Source organism: Pyrus communis, chromosome 3 (genome assembly GCF_963583255.1).
Source record: "Pyrus communis chromosome 3, drPyrComm1.1, whole genome shotgun sequence".
Classification (NCBI taxonomy): domain Eukaryota; kingdom Viridiplantae; phylum Streptophyta; class Magnoliopsida; order Rosales; family Rosaceae; genus Pyrus; species Pyrus communis.
This window is the reverse complement of record NC_084805.1, coordinates 13232439-13251469: the sequence shown is the minus strand read 5'-3', so window position 1 is coordinate 13251469 and position 19031 is coordinate 13232439. Positions and strand designations below refer to the sequence as shown.

Genomic DNA, 19031 nt, shown 5'->3' with positions numbered 1-19031 from the left:
CAATATTGTTCCATTTGGTAACATAATTGGGCTTTCCCTAAGCCTTCAATTACATCTAAAGGTCCTGATATTGTTGTTACCCCTACTATTGTAAGTATTAAGCTTGAGAAATACTTTCGATCACGAAGTATTGTATGTGTGGTTGCGCTGTCTGCAAGACAAATATCTTCGCCATTTCTCATGTTCTGAGAATAACCACAGTTTTTATCCATGCTTTCTGAGTAAATGGAATCACAGTTAACAAACAATTTATAACAGAAAATGCCACTTTTATTGAATTGAAATGCTAGTTTTCAGCATAATAAAAGTAGATCAAACATAAATGATTTAGTCGGACCGGTATACTTCACTCCCCCTTTCCACAATAAAGTCTGAAACATCTAGGTGGGTTGTGTTCAACTGCACTGATAGGTCAAACACTGGATCAGGTATATCCATTGGTTTAGCCTCGTCGAGGAAATTAGTCTCGACACCGTTCTCCTTGAGGGAGGCTTGATACAAATCCACTAGATGTTTTGGGGTACAAGGTCGGGCCTGAATTATGCCTCAAAACCAGGTTGTGAAATATAACTCTATGGTTCTTTCCTTTCCTATTCCACCAACCTCGCTTGTGGTCACGTCCTCGTTTATGATTATCACCACCAGAGGATGTGGCGTTCACTTCGAGGGAAGCAGCATTCACTTCTGGGAATGATGGCTTTTCATCAGGAGCTCATTGTTTTGTTCAGCTACTAAGAGCATAGATATCAGCTGGTTATACACAATGTAGTCTCGCGCTCTATACTGCTACTACAGGAGCACGTTAGAGGCATGAAATGTGCTGAAAGTCTTTTCCAGCAAATGTTCATCAGTAATAGTCTGAGAGGTAATTTTGAACAACGCAGAATCGTACTCTGCCATTGACTTGAAGTCCTGGATCCTCAGATGAGTCCACTCATAGCGGGTCTTTAGAAGAATCATCGTTGTCTGGTGATTGTATATGTTTCTCAAGGCATTCCAGAGAGCTAACAGATCTTCAACAGTTAAGTACTCACTCTTTAACGCCTCATCAAGATGGTGACGAATGAAAATCATGGCTTTTTCCCGATCTTGAGAGGATGAGCTGCTTTCTTCTCTGATGGTATCTCCAAGATTCCTTGCTTCCAGATAGATATTGGTATCCAGTACCCAGGTAAGGTAATTCATTTCAGTAATATCCAGGGCAGCAAATTCAAGCTTCTCTAAGTTCGCCATTTTCTTTTCTGGAAGAAAATGAGATGTGTAAGAACTTGCCATAATATGTATTCCTGGAAGAATATAATGTTAGAACTTCTGATTTTTACAAATTTTTCATTTTGATCTTCAGGCCAAAATAATAAGTACTCAAAACTTCTGGCTCGAGATTTTAAAAGTGAGTGAGGAGGACGATTATACCGCACCATTCGCATTGAAATAATGTAACATAGAATGAGCGATTATTCCGCACCACTCAAGTAGCAGGAAAATTTAAATACGCAGAGTAGGGTGGGCAATTATACCGCACCACCTAAAATTGCAATGAAATTAAATGGCAGGCAAATTTAAATATGCAGGGTAGGGTGGGCGATTATACGGCTTCACCTAAAATTTGCAGTAAAATTAGATCTGCAGTCCAAGATAGGCGATGATACCGCACCGTCTTAGATCGCAGTAAGAATAAATTTGCAGTTCAAGATGAGCGATTGTACTGCACCATCTTAGATTGCAATAAAATTAACATAAATAAATACTGGGTTAGTAATCAAGTTGTACACCAAATAAGAAATCAAAGATGTATGTAACCGTTAGGTTGAGAATTAAGATCAGGCATGGAGCAAACAGTTTGTTGCGAAGGTATACCGCGCAGTTGAGGCAGAGGAAGAAGATGAACAGTAAAAACCTTAGGGGAAACATTTTTTCTTTCTTTCGTTCGGCTAAGAGAAATGAGAGAAGGATTATATTTTAGATATTTGTGCTGATAACGTGTTATAAATATGTAAAAGTTAGAGAGAACATTTTTAATGATAGGTGCGAGGCAGATGTAAAATGTCACACTGAAACTATAGCACAAGAGAATAACAAATAAAAACGGAGGAATAGATGATGTTATTGATCTTTTTTCTTTATGTCTGTATGTTTTTTCTATCTATTGAAAGCATACGGGGTGCTCTATTTATAGAGCAACTCCAAACTGATGCATTAACTGCACATTGAAGTTTACAACACTTCCTTTGACAATACAACCTCCATGCATATACAAATTCAATTTCACTTTGTATGAGCATTGAAAACTTCTGCCAAAGTATTGTGGGCATTCACTACCCACTAGCATTTTCAACAATTTGAGACTTCTTTTGTGCCCGGAATTTATTGACTGAGGCAGTTGAATTTTTAGCATGAAAATACAGATATTATAGCCCACCGATGATCTTCTTCAAGTTTTCTCACTTTAATCTCTCCATATTTTTAAACAAAAAAGTGATTAAGTTCATCAAAAGCCTCCATACTAGCTTTTTAGTTTTTTTCAAGTATTTTTATGATTTTTGAACCTTTAAGTTAGAGTAAATCTGGGTGGGTAAGGTGTTGAAGATTAACATTTGGTTCGGCTTACTAAACTCACTTTTTCAGTTTTCTGGTTTTCATCAACAGAGGAGGATTCTCTCCCCCTATTCTCATCCCCTTCCCTCCCCTTTTCTCACATATTGTTTTTTGTCTTATTGTCTCTATAAAAAAAATTAATATAAAATGTTGACGTGACTAAACCGTAACCGTTCAAATAGGAGGGAAGGGAAGGGGAGAAAGATTATGAGGAGAGAGAATTTTCCTCCTTCATCAACTGTGGTTGGGATCTTATCAAAGTTGTAATTCTTTTTTCCATATTCATAAAATTCATTCAAAATTGATTCACATACCCCTTTTTTCATCTTTTTTTTTTCAACAAGGGCTGCCAACCGTCCTTCAGAGGCGGCAGACCCTTTGGGGATGTTAGGTATGTATATTCTTACAGGTATGTTTGTAGTTGGTATATGAACTCCACTTTAGCTAGATCAAAGAAATACGTCGGGAGCAACATTCTGAAAGCTAATATACATTGCACTTGATAATCATACTTGTGTGGTATGGAGGTCGAGATGAGACATAGTAGGCAAAGTCCACACTTAGTTTGAGCAGTTCTTTAGAAACGTTGACGTTCGTATCTCCCCTAACGTCAGGAAGACTCTCTTATCAAAGTGACAATCTGCATAATATAAATGGTAAAGAGATCGCTTGCAAGGGCTCGTAAAGAGCTATTTCAAATGAGAATCATAATCAACAAAGATTCTCATCCTTCTTTAAGGACACATTTTGGTACGTTGGAGCCAAACAACTTAGCACATAAAAGGCACTCCCAAATGCGTAAGTAGGAAATGTCAAGTCGTACCTAGTAACCAACTGTAACGCCAAAAGACATGCAATACTTATCGAAAAATAGCTGATATAAACTCTCTGACGTTATCAAGTCTTCCAAACTTTAAGGGATAATCAGGGTGGTGAGCTCATAAGGTGAAATCAGCCATGAGGATAGCAGCTATGTGTGAGGGTAAACATGTGACATGTCACTAACCTCAAGCTGACCAACTTCGAATTCAACCAAACGAAAAAAGCAATTACAATCAAACTAACCTGTCTTTGCCATATGAAGTAAACCACGTCTCATGTTTCGTATTCATGAACACACTGTCCATTCTGTACACACACAAAAAACACTCAATATTTTTATCAACATTATACAAACTGTATAGACAGTATCATATATGTATTTGCACATAAAGTATAAATATTTATCTATAGTCTTGATTTAAATTTAACATTTAACAAAAGGATTAATAACAGATTGAAATTAATTGTAGTGTTTGACAAAGACCAGGTAGGCGATTGTATTAAAAGATGAGTTGGGGAGCCTCTGAAACAGAAGAATCCAATTGAGAATTCAATTACTGCAAAATGCAAATTAACACACATACAAAGAGGAGAGTGAGTGATTCAACATGCCTGAAAGCGAAGCTGTTAAGATTTCGTTCGAATCAACACAAATTCGAAATATAAACTTATATCTAATTCCCATACGATGTACCTGGTCGTGATTTCAAGGCATGGTGTTCCCAAATTGGACTAAAAAATTTTCGGAAAGCCAGTTCGAACTCCAGGGCTGGAGACGAAAATAAAGACCAATATTCTCGAAGTCTTGCGCCGACGATTGTGTGATCGAGATAAAAAGGTCGAAACAAATTTGAGGGTTTTGACTAAACGTTGAGAAATCTGGGTTTCCAAGGATCAACTCTTCCTCTGACTATGGAAGCCGCAAATAAAATTCCTAGGACAACAAAAACCAGGGTCTCCTTTGTGGGTATGTTGTGAGAGAAAGAATGCACGGTTGGAAAGCGAGGGTGAGATCGAGAGCGATAGAATAAGAGATTTGTGAGAGAGTTGCGAAACAGAAAAGTGAAAGTGAAAATGAAAGGTAAAGCAAGTAACACAGTCGAAAGAGAGAACCCAGCAATGATCAACGCGTGGATCAAATGGGCAAAACCGACTTTTGACTATAGAAAAGTGAAAACAACACGGCAAGCAAAGAAGAAATCCGGGGCATTTTTGTCCTGTCACTATTGATGAACTATGCCAAACTCAACTGAGTTTTAGTATATATAACTAAAAATTGTACCCTGTGGGACGGAAAACTGTATGAAAAATTATGCAACTTTATTCTCTCCATAGAACAAATACAACAAAAGTAAACATTTTATAATTAGATAATAAAATACAAAAATATCAATGTGGTAGGGGTGGGCACGGTTTGGTTTGGTGCGGTTTTGGATGAAACCGAAACGAAACCAAAATTTTTTGCGGTTCGGTTTGGTGCGGTTTTGAAGCCAAAACTGATATGAAACAAAACCATTTGGTTTGGTTCGGTGCGGTTTCAAACGGTTTTGGTTTGGTTTTTAAGAAAAAATGTACAATTTGCAATTTAACATATTAATAAGCATTTCCCAATACCAATAGGAAAAAGACATTTGTTATGTAAACAATTAGCATGTTGCATGCTGTTGTGATGTTAAAACATGTTTGTGCAACAAAAGGGTCTACTTTACAATGTTTATCATAAAACAAGTTGAATAAATTTGAATTCATTAAATGTGAGTAAAACTTTTATACTAGAATATGTAATATCATGCTTCAAATGAGTGGACTTCATTAGATCATTGTTCGACTCTTGATAACAAGATTAGTCCACCCTTGTACATATATGTGTGTGTGATGGTATAAAATAACAAAGGTCCTTCAAGTTAATGAACGAAAGAAAGTGATGAATGATGATATTCTAGTGTGGTTGAGTCCATACTACTGTATAAATTTTAACAAACAACCAATTAAAACATGAAATCTAATATGGACATTTAATTAAATATTTATTAATATTTGTGGTGCGGTTCAGTTTCGGTGCGGTTTTCAAAAACCAAAACCAAAACCAAACCATTTTCTATGTTGCAGTTCAGTTTCAAAACCACAAAACCAAACCGTTTGGTGCGGTTCAATTTAGTTCGTGTTTCGATATCGATTTTCGGTTCTAAGTGCCCACCCCTACAATGTGGCAAAGTAAATGTAAGTGGTGAGTGAAGTTGTCCTAATTATAACCCTATTCATTTTTATTTAGCACAAACTTGAACAAAGAAGCAATCATTTCTACTTTGGTGACAGAGCATGGACTTTAGCTCGGTAATTAGAAACTGAGGGCCATTTCCTCGAACTGGCTACCTACAAAATCTCCAACTTAAAAAAAACATAGACATGATACAATAACAAACTTTCTAGGTGACACCAAATAAATGTTGCCATTCCAGACGCAATAGTGTAATATTACAAAATAGAATATGATTTAAAAAAAGAGTTACTGCTAACCTATTGTCGGTCTTCCTTTCGAGTATTCCTTCCCAAAGTTCCCATACTATGTTCTCAAACTGCTACTCTTTCCAATTTCTATAACATCTTTAAAATTCATTTTAAAAAATAGATACATAAATAAAGACGCTTAAAAGCAGGTAAGTAAACATTTTAATGAAGAGGAAATGCAAAAGTAAAACCAACTAAGCCACAATCCAACCTTCACAATTTAATATTAGACTTCCTGAGATTTGCAGAGACTAAATCTGAAATAATTTACCAAATTAATAATCCATCAGTTGGACTATGGTGGTAATCATAGCATATATTACCACCACATTAAACCGAATATTTGTAAACAAAATATGCAATGCGAATAAGCTCACAGAAAAACCTGCCAAAAACAGCAAGATGTCATTTAATTGTGAAATAAAACTATGATACTATAAAAATAACTTATTGAAGACCCATATCTATTTATTTCCCCCACAATGATTAGAAAGAAAAGTTATGTGCGAAAAAATCACTAACCTAAAAAATTCAGCCCTAACATTACTGGAATTAATTGATGTGAGAATCAAAATAAAAAATAAAAAATAAAAAATAAAAACTGAAAATTGAGAATTGGGTTTGAGGATTTTACCGACAAATCATTGGAGTAGTGACAAACTCCTATGCTTCCTCTTCCTCTTTGTCTAATTAAAGTTTAGTTTTCTATTTAAGTGGTGTTAAGTTTAAATAAATAAAAATAAATGTCAAAAAGGAAGATTGCTTGTTCGATGTTGTGCCTTGCTTTCCATTCCGATCCTTCTCTTTCTCCTCCTTGGAGACTGATTCGAGTAAAATAAAAAATGTTTTGTAGAGTTTGAAAACCCACAGCTTGAATGTCTAAAACAATGTCCATATCCATTACTTACAAAATAATTTTCAATGTAAGTAAAAAAAATAAATCTTTTGTATGCCTGTTACCTTTGCTGGACCCAACATAGATTGAAGATTCCTAGTATTTCTCTGCTCCCTTCTGGACGGGCACCCAACGCCTTCTCAATTGAAAATACGCAGAGCTTCTCATTCTTGTTCAGTGACCAAAGTACCAAACAAAACTTGATCTAAGGCAAGCGCAGCAAAAAATTGATCATAATTTTCGAAACGACGTAAAAACTAACACTATTTTGTTGATAAAAATTTGTATGTAACACCTCAAGAATATTAAGATTATTTGGTATGGAGTTGGACATGGTGAAAAATATGAAACTTACAGCAGAAAGATGCTTAGAAGCATCCACTATGAGAACTGGTCTGCCGTTAACATAAAGAAAGTCGTGTACATAAGCTTTTCCAGTTTCAGCTATAACCTGCACTCAATCACAGGATTAGGGAAGTACCAAAAACGAAACATTAATCATAATTATATTGTATTTACAACTTTTGAAGATGATTTGTTAACATGGTTTTACCTAATTACATTTCACACTTGTTTTCAAGCCTGCTAATCAGCCACTTTTTGTTCTATTGCAGTAATGTGTCCAATAACATCTTGTAATCTCAAAGAAGCTTATGATAATTAATATAATAAAACCTAAACAAAATACCAAACTCAACTCCAAAATAATGAAAAACTAAACAAAACTCTTAATTCAATATCCCTAGAAATTGAAATTGCTCACCTTGAGTACACAGGGCTTCGCAGCCTGGAAACAAAAGACTCAAAATCCGAAAAACCACTGTCTCCTGAAACCAAACCTTATTTGAAACAAACATTTCAAGTAGAGGGAGGACAGGCATGAAAAGAAGTCATCTTGCAAGCAGAGACTAAATGATTTTTTTCCTTTTGATCACCCAGGTTGTTATTCGACTCAAGAAATCCTAAAACTAACCACGCAATTAAATTAAGACCACAATACACTAAATGACATTTACAACCACTTGAAAATGCTAAATAAATGTAAGTATTCATATCTAAATTTAATTTTGACAGATAATTTTCTTGCTGAAAAACTTTGACCTGCAAAACCAAATAACATTTTTCAACAAAAAAGAACTAATTTAACAAAGCAAATACAGTATACAAAAACAGCTATTCAATTTAGCTTTAGTTAGAATACAGGAAGTCCATTCAAAACGACCAAAAGGATAAAAATATAGAAGAACCAACCTTTTTGAAAGATCACTGGTTCCATCGTACGTTCAATAACTTTAGCATGAACCAAATTATCTGAAATAAAAACAAACTCCATTAACTAAATCAGAAGAAAACCAATACAGATTAACAGAGAAAAAAGCATTCACACACATGCATAATACAATACATACATATACAATATATAATTAAATGACATACCTTTATGGCCTGTGGATCTGCGACCTGGTTTCGAGAAGAAGAGCAGATGGAAACAGTTCTAATGATGAGGCAGTACAGACTTCTGAGTGGGAACTGAAATTAGAAAAACGTAAATTTCAAATCATTTAGAAGTCCCAAATCACAAAAGCCCCAAATTTAAACAAATTAAAGCCACCCAGATGTAGAACCCGAAGAACTCACAGGAAAGCCCTAGCTTTTCTGCCTAAAAAATTCCTTTAAATCAAACGGAAAAAACTGAAGATGGTTACCTGAATTCAATAAAAATTAAAATATAATGAATTCACTCTTAACCATGGTTTTTTCAAGAATCAGAAAAGCCTAAAAATATCCCAAACGATCCCAACTTTTCGAATTGCTTTAAACCAACCTGCCATGAAATTATAGCCGCTTGAGAAATCTTCTTCAAATCAGAACGGAAGAGGCAGCACGTGCAGTCTGTTTCCGCTGTGCCTCTAATGTTGCTTCAGCTTTCTCCCTTGCTTCTTCACATGTTTCCATCCCCGAACTGCACTTGTCTGCTTCCTTTTGATACTGGGATGCAACCTTCTTAGCCTCCAGAAGAGCCATTAGCAAGTTTTAAATACAACTGGTCCTTGCACATATGTTTGGAACGACATCGGTAAACAAATTCAACGTGATTTTTATTTAAAGGAATAATGTAAAATTCAAAAGCTTATTCCCTTCAAATGACGTATATTAAACTAAGAGAAAATTGTATCAATAGTTTCATAATTTTATTCCAATTAGAGCAATAGTAACTCAACTAAAAATTCATAACCATTAATCTCTTAACTCATCAAAGAAAATTGTAGCAATGGTTCCACAATTTTATTCCAATAGAGCAATGGTACCTCAACTAAAAATTCATGACCATTAATCTTTGAACTCATCAAAATGTGCAGGTGTGGTCATTTTCGTTGATTCTGTCAGAATTTCATCAAAATAAGTTATGTTGGAATAATCTTTACTACAATTGGGTTGCATTAATCATGGTTCTCAAAATGGTATTTTATCATTTAATTAATGCAAACATTGTTTTCTCAGCACTTTAACATTTTGTCATCACTGATTTTTGACAACTTTGATATTTCCAATTTGGTAAATCTACTTTATCAAGACATTTCAACACAAATAATTATCTATGCACAGCTTTTAAATTAGTTTCAAAAAGAAAAGTAACGGCTCCTTTCGAATTTTGTTATCTAAATCTTACCCTCAATCAATTTAAAACTCAAAAAGATGCCCAAATTGTAGTGATCCCTTGCAAAAGAAACCGGCAAACAAAGAAAAAAGAACAAACGATGAGCAATAAAACTCACAGACCATAATACACAAAATTCCCTATAACGTAAATTGATATAGCATTTTACCTAATCCAATTGAATTCCTGATCACAACACATAAGATAAACTAATAAACCATTTTATCCAAATAACCATTTAATTTTAAACATTTAAAACAGGAGAGAACCAAATGCGCATATTTGGGAAAAAAAAAAAAAAAAAAAAAAAGGAGTGTTTTGAGTATCTAAATCTCACCCTCAACACTTTAAAAATGCAGCGGTCCCAATGGAAAAAGAACTTGCAAACGGGCGTCCCAGCACAAACACAACATATTAAATAAACAAACGAGGACAAAAAAAAAATTAAAAAACCGACAATGAACGATAAAATTCAGAAATCCCAGGACCCAATCGCAAACGACATAAAAATTAGTAATGAAAGTTACGAAAAAACAGACACCGCTTGACACCAAATGGCTTGACGCCAACGATGACCCCAAACGCAAGCAAAATCCCAAACCAGTTAAGAAAAAATTAAGAGTCCATTCCTCTGTCATATTCCTTTCCCCTGTTTTGCTACCCCTAATCCCAAATGTGTCCTCGATGCTCTTTGTCCCCTTTTTCTCTCACCCTAATATCTCACCTGCAAAATCTTAACTCTGCTGCCTTCCCCCACCAACAAACCCTCAACACCCTGTAATGCTATTTTCTTCCAAATTTAATAACAAAAAATGCATGCATAAACACGGAAGAAATTTGCAAAAACCCACAACACAACCTAACTAAAAATCTTACGGATCAAAAGTTTCACCCAAAAGAACCTCCCATCTCTTTTATCAAATGAAAACTCCTAAAGCAATTCAATGGTTGATAACAACCCATTTAAAATTGAACCCAAAAAAATTAAAAGCTTCTCCTTCATTGATTAGTCATTCATTCTGCACCTGTATTTTACTAATTCTATGTTAAGAGTTGTATGTACAACTTAATAAATAAAAAAAAAAAAAAAAACAGATTTTAACAACTAAAAGGACAGACAGTAACACCGTATGACAGTGTTATGATAAAAAACGTACTAAACAGAAGTGATGTTTTTAAATCTGGAATGAATGCATACCTGAAGAGCTGATTTCAAATTGGTGATCCCTTTCCCATCCTGGCAACATTTGTCAATTGGAATCAATAAAATTTTCTTGATGAGGGCAAAGCTAGGAGTCTCAATTTCAAAATCCAAATTAGAAAATAAAACAAAATTGAATGAACTATGAAGAAAATTTATTCTCCAACAGAAAACTCAGCATTACACAAAATCATTGAATTGGAATGAAACTATCGAGATTAAATTGAACAAAACCTAACTCAATTGAAGCTATTTTGTGAAAATCAAATTAATGAAACAAAAACAAATAAATTAATTAAAAGTTAGAAATCAGAAGAAAGCATATTAAAGCAGGCAAAAAAGACGGAGACAAAGCATCAACTAAGAGCAGATTTCCTCCAGACTTGCTTAAGAAGTTGAGTACAGATTGTCTTCTAATGCAAAGGCTCCTACCTTAAAATTATCAAATATATCATTTAATAATCCTCACGCATGTAAGTATCCCAAATAATTAAATGCGAAACCATTTACCTGGTCAAATCTTATAATTGCTCAGTTTGTTTTTTACTTTCCAAAGGCAAACCGCTTAGAAACATATATCATAATCTTCAGTTGAGAAAATCAGTTTGTTTTATGGGGTTTTCACTATTTCCAAATCGAGAGCCTTTTTGCCATTTTACTGTCCATGGACAGTACACTCGAATTTGAGTTTTAGTATGGAAATAATTTTTGTATTGCGCATTTATTTTACTTTTCTTTCTTTCTGAATTTTTGGCTAGTTATTTAAAGTTTGACTGTCCATAAATAAGCATTAAAAATCCGTAGACGTCTCGAGAATCTGTTGGTTATCAGTCCCACTGAAATGGGAGGCTGACTTTTAATATTTCTTGTAGCTCTTTATTTACATGACATGGGTCAATTTTATTTTGTAAAGTTTTCTTAACAAGTTCTCATTGCCATTTTAATAAAAGTCCTTACGCGCCTACCTCGATTGTATTATCCATGTATTGTTATATTTTAGAGTTCTTATAATAATTTTAATTTTCTTATCGTGAATAATTTTACTTTGTAAATTCAAACTGCATTTTCAACATCCTAGTATCTTACTAATGGAGAGAAATTAAAAAAAATATATATATATAAATAAATAAATAAATAAAAAGTAGTTCAATTGTTGACACGTTTAAGACTCATGCCTTTTTGGCTTTTATAATTTTAATCACTAGAGATTAGTAGAACACAGTTGATGTGAATTAAACAACTGCTTAAGGCCTCAAATTAATAATAATTTTACATGATCACAACATGCAATTCTATTCATTTTACAAGATCGCAACATGCAACTCTAATGCACTTAGTATTTTTACGGATACATTGTACACTAAAATTTTTAACCGTTGAATTGAATAACGAAAAAAATCCAAAAGTTTTAAATTTTAAAATATTAAATAATTTCATGACATTATAGAACATGTAAGAATTACTTTTTACGATGTGAAAGAGCGGATGGTAGTTAAGAGTCTTCAGATCACACATGTTCTATTCCACTTTACAACTATCCCTTGGCGCCAAAGCACACATCTTCCCCGCCAAAAAAACCCAAAACCCATCATAAAAACCCTTTGTATTCCAGAACAGAAGATCAGCAACAAACCTGACGAGAAAACCCCAACACCATCGATGGCCGCAGAGAAACAGTACTGGCTTCTCAAGACGGAGCCGGGTGAGTGGTCGTGGGAGGACCAAGCGGCCAACGACGGCGTAACCAAGTGGGACGGCGTCAAGAACAAGCAAGCCCAGAAGTACCTCAAGTCCATGAAGCTCAGCGACCTCTGCTTCTTCTACCACTCCGGCGCCAAGGCCCGCCGCGTGGTTGGTGTAGTGAGCGTCTTGCGGGAATGGTATTCGGAAGGCGGGGATGATGCGGTGGTTGATGTGAAGGCGGTTGGGGAGATGAGGAGGCCGGTGGACTTGAAGGAGATGAAGAGGGATCAGGGGCTCAAGGGGTTTGCTCTGTTTCGGCAACCGAGGCTTTCGGTGGTGCCGGTTTCGGAGGATGTTTGGATGAAGATTTGTGATTTGGGAAGTGGCTATGAAGGTGATGGAAATGCTTTTGAGGATGATGGTAGTGGTGGTGAATCTGGTGGAGAAGGAGATGAATGATTTTGTGGGTTTTTGTTTTTTGCATGGTAGGTGTTTGCGGTAATGTCACAATGGCAAAAGTTCCTTGTATTTTGGGTAGTGCCAATGGAAAATGGTAGTTTTTTGTGTATGGTTTGATCATGGAAAGGGAGAAAGGGTATTTTAGCATGTAATTAGTAGGTTCTTCTAGTGAACTTGTAGCTACCTACTTTGCTTTGTGTAGATCTTTTGTATGCTCAACAAAATTCAAGGCAGTTGTCTTTTGATTTTGCTCTTTATGTGTGAGGGTTTCTTCATACTGCATTTTCTTTTGCAAGTCAAAGGAGAGGCAGGGCCGGCCTGAGAATTTGGGGCCTAGGCAGGCCTGAGAAGTTGGGCCCTAGTGTTCTTTAACCTCTGATTTTTTGTACATTGATAAATATATAAGAGAATTCACTAAATATATGAAAAAAATTATTTCTACATCAAATATCATTAAAAAATAGTATCAAAAAAAGAAAATTACACAAACATTATTTAAATGTTACACATCTCGTGTTTTTAGACGCAAATGTACTACTTAAGTTTATATAATGATTGAAAAATAGCTAACTCATTCAATATTTCGTGTGACATAGTGATCACATATAAGGTTTCATCAATTTTAATTTTGAAAAACTTATTTCTACAAGGCAATTATAACTAATATGGTTAACAAGACTGGAAAAGGAAAGGAAAAATCAACATGAAAACCTAATTTGAGAATAAAAAAATCACAAAAAATTGACTGTCAAGCTAACATCCACATTGATTTCTGCAGTAAATAAAACATAATCACAGTAGAGAGAGAGCCTCCATAGACGCTGCGTATAAGTTCTTGTTGCTTCTCCACGGGTTAACCTCAATTGAAGGTAGGAGCTATTGCATGCTTCTAATTGGTGCTCAAGAGGCGGACTCTAAAAACATGGAGGAAGACACCATGCTGAAATCTGAATTACCCAAGAAGAACCCCACTATTATTTCCCATGAGAGAAGGGGCTGAAGAGCGATAGTTTTGTGAACAAGTAATGCTATGAAGATTAAATTTGAAAACTAAATTTTGAAAATTAAAAGACATGTAAGTTAATGATTGGTATATTACTTAAGTATTGATAGACGTGCTCATTTCTATTGGTTTATTACTTAAGTGTTTATAGACGTGCTCATTTCTATTGGTAATATATCATTTAGTTTGCAATTTTAGTCTCCTAAGCATTACTCTTTGTGAAAATGAAAAAGCGACTGAAATTGAAATTTTTGTGAAGATTGAGAAAAAGAGCAACAATTTTGTGAAAACAAAGAAAGAAAGCGGGTGGGGTTGCATCGAGAGAAAAATGACTGGCATTTTTATTTTTAAATTTTAATTAAATTTGATAAAGTAAAACTATAGTTACATGTTGGTGAGGGAAAAGGAAAAAAACAGTAAAAAAAAAATTTGTCGAAAGTTATAGTATTGCCTGTGATTTTATTTTTTGATATTTTTATTAAATTTAAAGTGTAAAATATTGGAGTAAGTACCTAAAACTCATCAACCTTTTAGTGTCATTTTAAATTGATCTCAATCTTTTGAAACTTTCCAAACAAGTACTTAACCTATTGAAAATGTCACATTCATTAAGCCGCAGTTAATTTTTCGATTAAATGTACATGTGGCAATGAATAGTGACCGCCACCTACAAGAGTGAATATGGTTCTATTTCCAATAATTGAAACCTATTTTAAGCCATGAGTCAGCAAGTGCATCTGCCATCAAATTTGCCTCTTTGATAACATGTTGAGGTTCTGTGTGATGTGTGGCTAATAATGTGAAGTAGTTACCTTTCTTCCAGCCGCTATAGCATATATATATTTTTTTTCTCGTGTTTGGAGTTGGCTTGAGTTGTAAGGTGGAGTTGGTGGTTGTGCGTTGGGTTTAGAGGTGATGGCCTGATGGGGACTAATGACCGTTACTTTGTGGAGGCCAAGCTTCTATGACCTTCTATTGATTTGGAGTCAAAGTAAACCTTTATTATGTTAACATAAATTTAATTGGGGCTTAACGATGTGACATTCTTAATAGGTTGGGTACCTGTTTAGAATGTTACTAAGATTGAGACCAATTTGAAATGGCACTAAAAAACTTGGGAGTTTTTTAGGTACTTTTTTTTTTAATACATCAATATTTTTACACTAAGGGAAGGGAGAGTTTGACAAAGTCACACCATGAGCAGCCTAATTTGGTATTGAATTCGCCATCCACGATATTCGAACCTAAGACCTCTCATTTTCAAGTGAAGATAAATATCATCAGATTGTAATACTGAGTGACGGGAGTTTTAAGTACTCAATCCTACAAAATTTATATAGATTAAAAATGGAGGCCCTCCGGAATGGGGCCAGCCCTGGAAAAGGTAAGAAGAAAAAAATGAACGTATGAAAAGGAAGATGACTTCTCCTTTTGGTTGAAAGCTATTCCAAGTCAACATACGAGGGCGCATGTTACACCTTCCAACACGCACCAACAAATTTCAAACTTTTATTCCTTCTCAAATGCAGGCTTTCTACAAGAGAATGAAAATTACAGAACAAACTGCTGTTTTGAACATTAGATCTGCAGTGGGCTTCGGCGGATAAATCAACACAGGGACTCGGTGCTAGCCAGAAAAGAAAAAGTGAAAAAAATGTCATCCAAAGTCATGTAAGTTCTCGTTTTAATCACGCATATATGCCTTTGTTTGATTTAGACCTGCTTTTGAGATATTCCTATAACTATTTTCGCACTTGTTTTCGAAACCATTATCTTAAATTTTGATCATCAATCTCAAAGATTTCAGCAGAGGCTGAATCTGAATTTTCGTGAGGCTGAACCCCAAAGTTCATTTGTAAGGACAGAAATCGTTTAAAAGAGGCCAGATTCTTGCCTTAGTAATTTTGTACCACAATAGGAGAAAGAAAACCAACCGTTATATTTTTCAGTTTCGAACATATAAGAATGCTTATATGTAATCTGTTAGACTTTCATGTGAAGTTCATAGGCAAAAAATGAAAGGAAAATGCACTATTCAAGTTATATGGAAGGTCTTCTGTCATATCTTGGTGTGTGCTTTTATTCTACGTATGCGCGCCGGGGGGGGGGGGGGGGGGGGGTTGGGGGGGTGGGGGCGGGTGTGTGTGTGTGTGTTAATCAGGTTCTTCCCATTGCTTACATGTTTCAGAAAGGAGGAAAGACAGAGATCATTCTTGGATAATGGAAGCATCTTATTGGAGGATCTCATTGCTTCTTGTGATGGAAAATCAAATCCTATTTGTTGGTATTCTGCTGATGAGCTCACGAGGGCAACCAACAACTTTGATCCTTCTTGCATTATGCAAGATTGTTCACCCACTGAAAATAGTCAATTCCCCAGTTCTATACATGTTTATGGTGGTTACAAAATGTTCGGGGGTTTTCTACATGACCGATCAATCATTGTTAAGAAGTTCATGGGGACGGGGGATGAAGCTAAGTCCATGGCCATTCGAGACATTATTATATCAATACAGATGAGCAACCATAAAAATGTTTTGAAACTCTTGGGCTGCTGCTTGGAGATTTCTGTACCAGCTCTTGTTCATGAGTATGCGATGGAAGGAGTTCTCAATGATCACGGAGGTCTAGGGGGTAATGAAAATTACTCCGCATTACCATGGAAAACTAGACTGCGTATTGCAAAGCAGCTTGCTAATGCACTTACATATCTCCATACTGCCTTTCCCAGGCCAATCATTCATCGGGATTTAAAACCCAGCTGTATTTTCTTGGGCCATGATTATGTTCCCAAACTCACCAACTTCTTACTTTCCATTTCCATTCCTCCTATGCAGTCTCATGTTGAAGATGATCTGAAAGGGACATTTGGGTACCTTGATCCTTCTTTGCATGTTTGTAGTATTTGAAATTATGGTTTGTTTTGGGGGTTGGATTTTGGGATTTAAGTTGAATTCGTATGGGTATTTTTTTCAGAAAATATTGTTGTTTCTGTGTTGGAATTAAAAGAACTATGCTTGCTGGATTTTTCCCTAAGTGTCTCTGCTGTTGTTTTCGTTTTTTTTTTTTTTTTTTTTTTTTTTTTTGTGATTTTTTTGTGGTGTTTATATGTGCAGGCGCTTGAGTTAGTATTTTGTGTTTTTATTTTTGTCCCAGCTGCTGAACTTCATTTTAAATTTCGTTGAATTTATGGATTATCATATGTTGTGGTTTGGCATGCATTGCAATATGCATTCTACACTTCTACACTGTTAATAATTTTGCAAACCCCGCAGCAACGCTTGGGTGCCCTGCTTGTTGCAACTAATGGAGTAGAACTGCTGCATGCGCTGTTTTCACATACCATCTGCATTGGAATCGGTGGATGAATCGATTGATAACTGTTTAACACTGCACGTACAATCCGAACAATGCCATCCAAAGTCTTGTAAGTTCATTTATTCTATTGATCAGCTTCCCGTAGAGTTTCCTTCCTTTTGACTATTTTCTCTTCTTTCCTGTGTATATATGTGTATATTTTGTTCCAGTTTCTCCTTGCGTCCAAGTGTACGAAGGGTGGAAAGAGAGAGCTCAGTCTTGAAAAATGGAAGCATGTTATTGGAGGATCTTATTGCTTCGTGTGATGGAGAATCTAATCCTATTCGCACATACTCTGCTGATGAGCTCGTCAAGGCAACCGACAATTTTCATCCTTCTTGCCTTATAAGTGAGGATGCATTCTACCAAGTGTTCAGAGGTTTCCTAGATGACCGCTCAGTTCTCATTAAGAAGTACTTCGAAGGGAGGTCGCATGGTGATGATGAAGTTACGTCCATGGCCATTCGTGATATTATCGTATCGATGCAGATGAGTACACATAAGAACGCTTTGAAACTCTTGGGCTGCTGCTTAGAGTTCTCTATACCAGCTCTGGTGCTTGAATACGCAGCAAAAAGAGTTTTTGACCCCTATGGCGGTTTAGGGTTTTCTGGATCATTACCATGGAAAACTAGAATGCTAATTGCAAAGAAAGTTGCAAATGCACTTGCATATCTCCATACTGCCTTTCCCAGGCCAATCATTCATCGGGATTTAAATTCCAGCAGTATTTTCTTGGGCCATGATTATGTTCCCAAACTCACCAACTTCTCACTCTCCATTTCCATTCCTCCTATGCAGTCTCATGTTGAAGATCTTCCGAAAGGGACATTTGGGTACCTTGATCCTTCTTACATGAAGTCTGGTTACATTACAGAAAAAAGTGATGTTTATAGCTTTGGTGTGCATTTACTTGTATTCTTAACGGGACAAAAAGCCCTAGTTAAATATGACACAATAGAATACCAATCGATTATTGCATATGTGAAACGACATGTTAGTGAAATCGGGCAGATTCAGACAATTGTGGACCCTAAAATCAAAGAGGATGTAGGGAGAGATGAGAAAGTGCAGCGGCAGTTGCAAGATTTCCTACAACTGGCATTGTCATGCACTCAAGAAGAAAGTGAAAGAAGGCCATATATGACAGACGTGGCTAGAGAACTCGTTCGAATTGACAAGATATGACTAGTGGTTGGAAGATGATCAGTGTCCTGAATGTTGAACTCACTAACCTTTGTATGGTGTTGGTTGTTAATGTGTTGCTATTATTTTCATTTTTCTGTTAATTTGTAACAAATATGATAGCTCAGATTAGATCTCTTTGGATTTCTTGTGTACTTATAAATTGCATTTTCCCGTTTTGATCATTATTTGTGAGGAGTTTTTGATGTTGCCTTTTCTTTCTCCATCCAAACATTGATTGCAACCTAATTAATGAGAAAAAAAAAAAAAAAAAAAAAAAAGAAGAAGAAGAAGAAGAAGAAGAAGAGAGCAACGTGTTAAAAATCAAATACATTAATCAGTACTCTTGGCACTGGCATTCTTGAAGGTCGATCTTTTGCACGGTCTGACATGTGATTTTGAAACATGGTGCAGAACTAGGTCAATCCTTATCTGTTTGTTTAGCAAAGAGATAGTGAACCTGTAGCTACCTAGTTTGCATGAATGTGTATATCTAACGATTTCAAGGCAAGTTCGATTTCCATGTTGCTCACTACTCTTTAGAATATCTTGATGTTGCATCTTCCTTTCGACAATGACAAATTAAGATCAATCCTTATTACCATGGAGAACTAAATTGTGTATTGCAAAGCGACTTGTGAATGCATTTGCATATCTCCAATTC

The 19031-nt window shown here is 35.6% G+C and overlaps 4 protein-coding genes across 4 annotated transcripts; 3 read left to right on the top strand and 1 right to left on the bottom strand.

Annotated features, from left to right (window-relative positions):
• Positions 1–327: 327 nt before the first annotated feature.
• On the bottom strand, positions 328–1233 carry LOC137728216 (uncharacterized). The gene is made up of 2 exons (XM_068467067.1): positions 802–1233; positions 328–534 (listed from the first exon to the last, which is right to left on the bottom strand). Exons 1-2 carry the CDS (start codon positions 1231–1233, stop codon positions 328–330), a joined length of 639 nt encoding a protein of 212 aa, XP_068323168.1.
• An 11003-nt stretch (positions 1234–12236) lies between these two features.
• LOC137730285 (uncharacterized) lies at positions 12237–13224 on the top strand. The gene has a single exon (XM_068469344.1). The coding sequence runs from the start codon at positions 12340–12342 to the stop codon at positions 12820–12822; it is 483 nt and encodes a 160-aa protein (XP_068325445.1). The 5' UTR covers positions 12237–12339; the 3' UTR covers positions 12823–13224.
• Positions 13225–15322: 2098 nt separating this feature from the next.
• Positions 15323–17193, top strand: LOC137728215 (serine/threonine-protein kinase ZRK1-like). The gene is made up of 3 exons (XM_068467066.1): positions 15323–15496; positions 16014–16719; positions 17101–17193. The coding sequence occupies exons 1-3, from the start codon at positions 15480–15482 to the stop codon at positions 17191–17193; spliced, it is 816 nt and encodes a 271-aa protein (XP_068323167.1). The 5' UTR covers positions 15323–15479.
• Positions 16968–18576, top strand: LOC137730256 (serine/threonine-protein kinase ZRK1-like). Its single transcript, XM_068469316.1, has 2 exons — positions 16968–17252; positions 17353–18576. Exons 1-2 carry the CDS (start codon positions 17236–17238, stop codon positions 18368–18370), a joined length of 1035 nt encoding a protein of 344 aa, XP_068325417.1. The 5' UTR covers positions 16968–17235; the 3' UTR covers positions 18371–18576.
• Positions 18577–19031: the final 455 nt, after the last annotated feature.

Bases quoted from the DNA above. Each gene is read 5' to 3' on its own strand.
- LOC137730285 (XM_068469344.1), top strand. From the start codon at position 12,340: ATGGCCGCAGAGAAACAGTACTGGCTTCTCAAGACGGAGCCGGGTGAG.
- LOC137728216 (XM_068467067.1), bottom strand. From the start codon at position 1,233: ATGGCGAACTTAGAGAAGCTTGAATTTGCTGCCCTGGATATTACTGAA. The intron at 535-801 runs GTGCTCCTGTAG...GGCATAATTCAG, and splicing joins GCACATTTCATGCCTCTAAC to GCCCGACCTTGTACCCCAAA.
- LOC137728215 (XM_068467066.1), top strand. The intron at 16,720-17,100 runs GTTTGTAGTATT...CAAACCCCGCAG, and splicing joins ACCTTGATCCTTCTTTGCAT to CAACGCTTGGGTGCCCTGCT.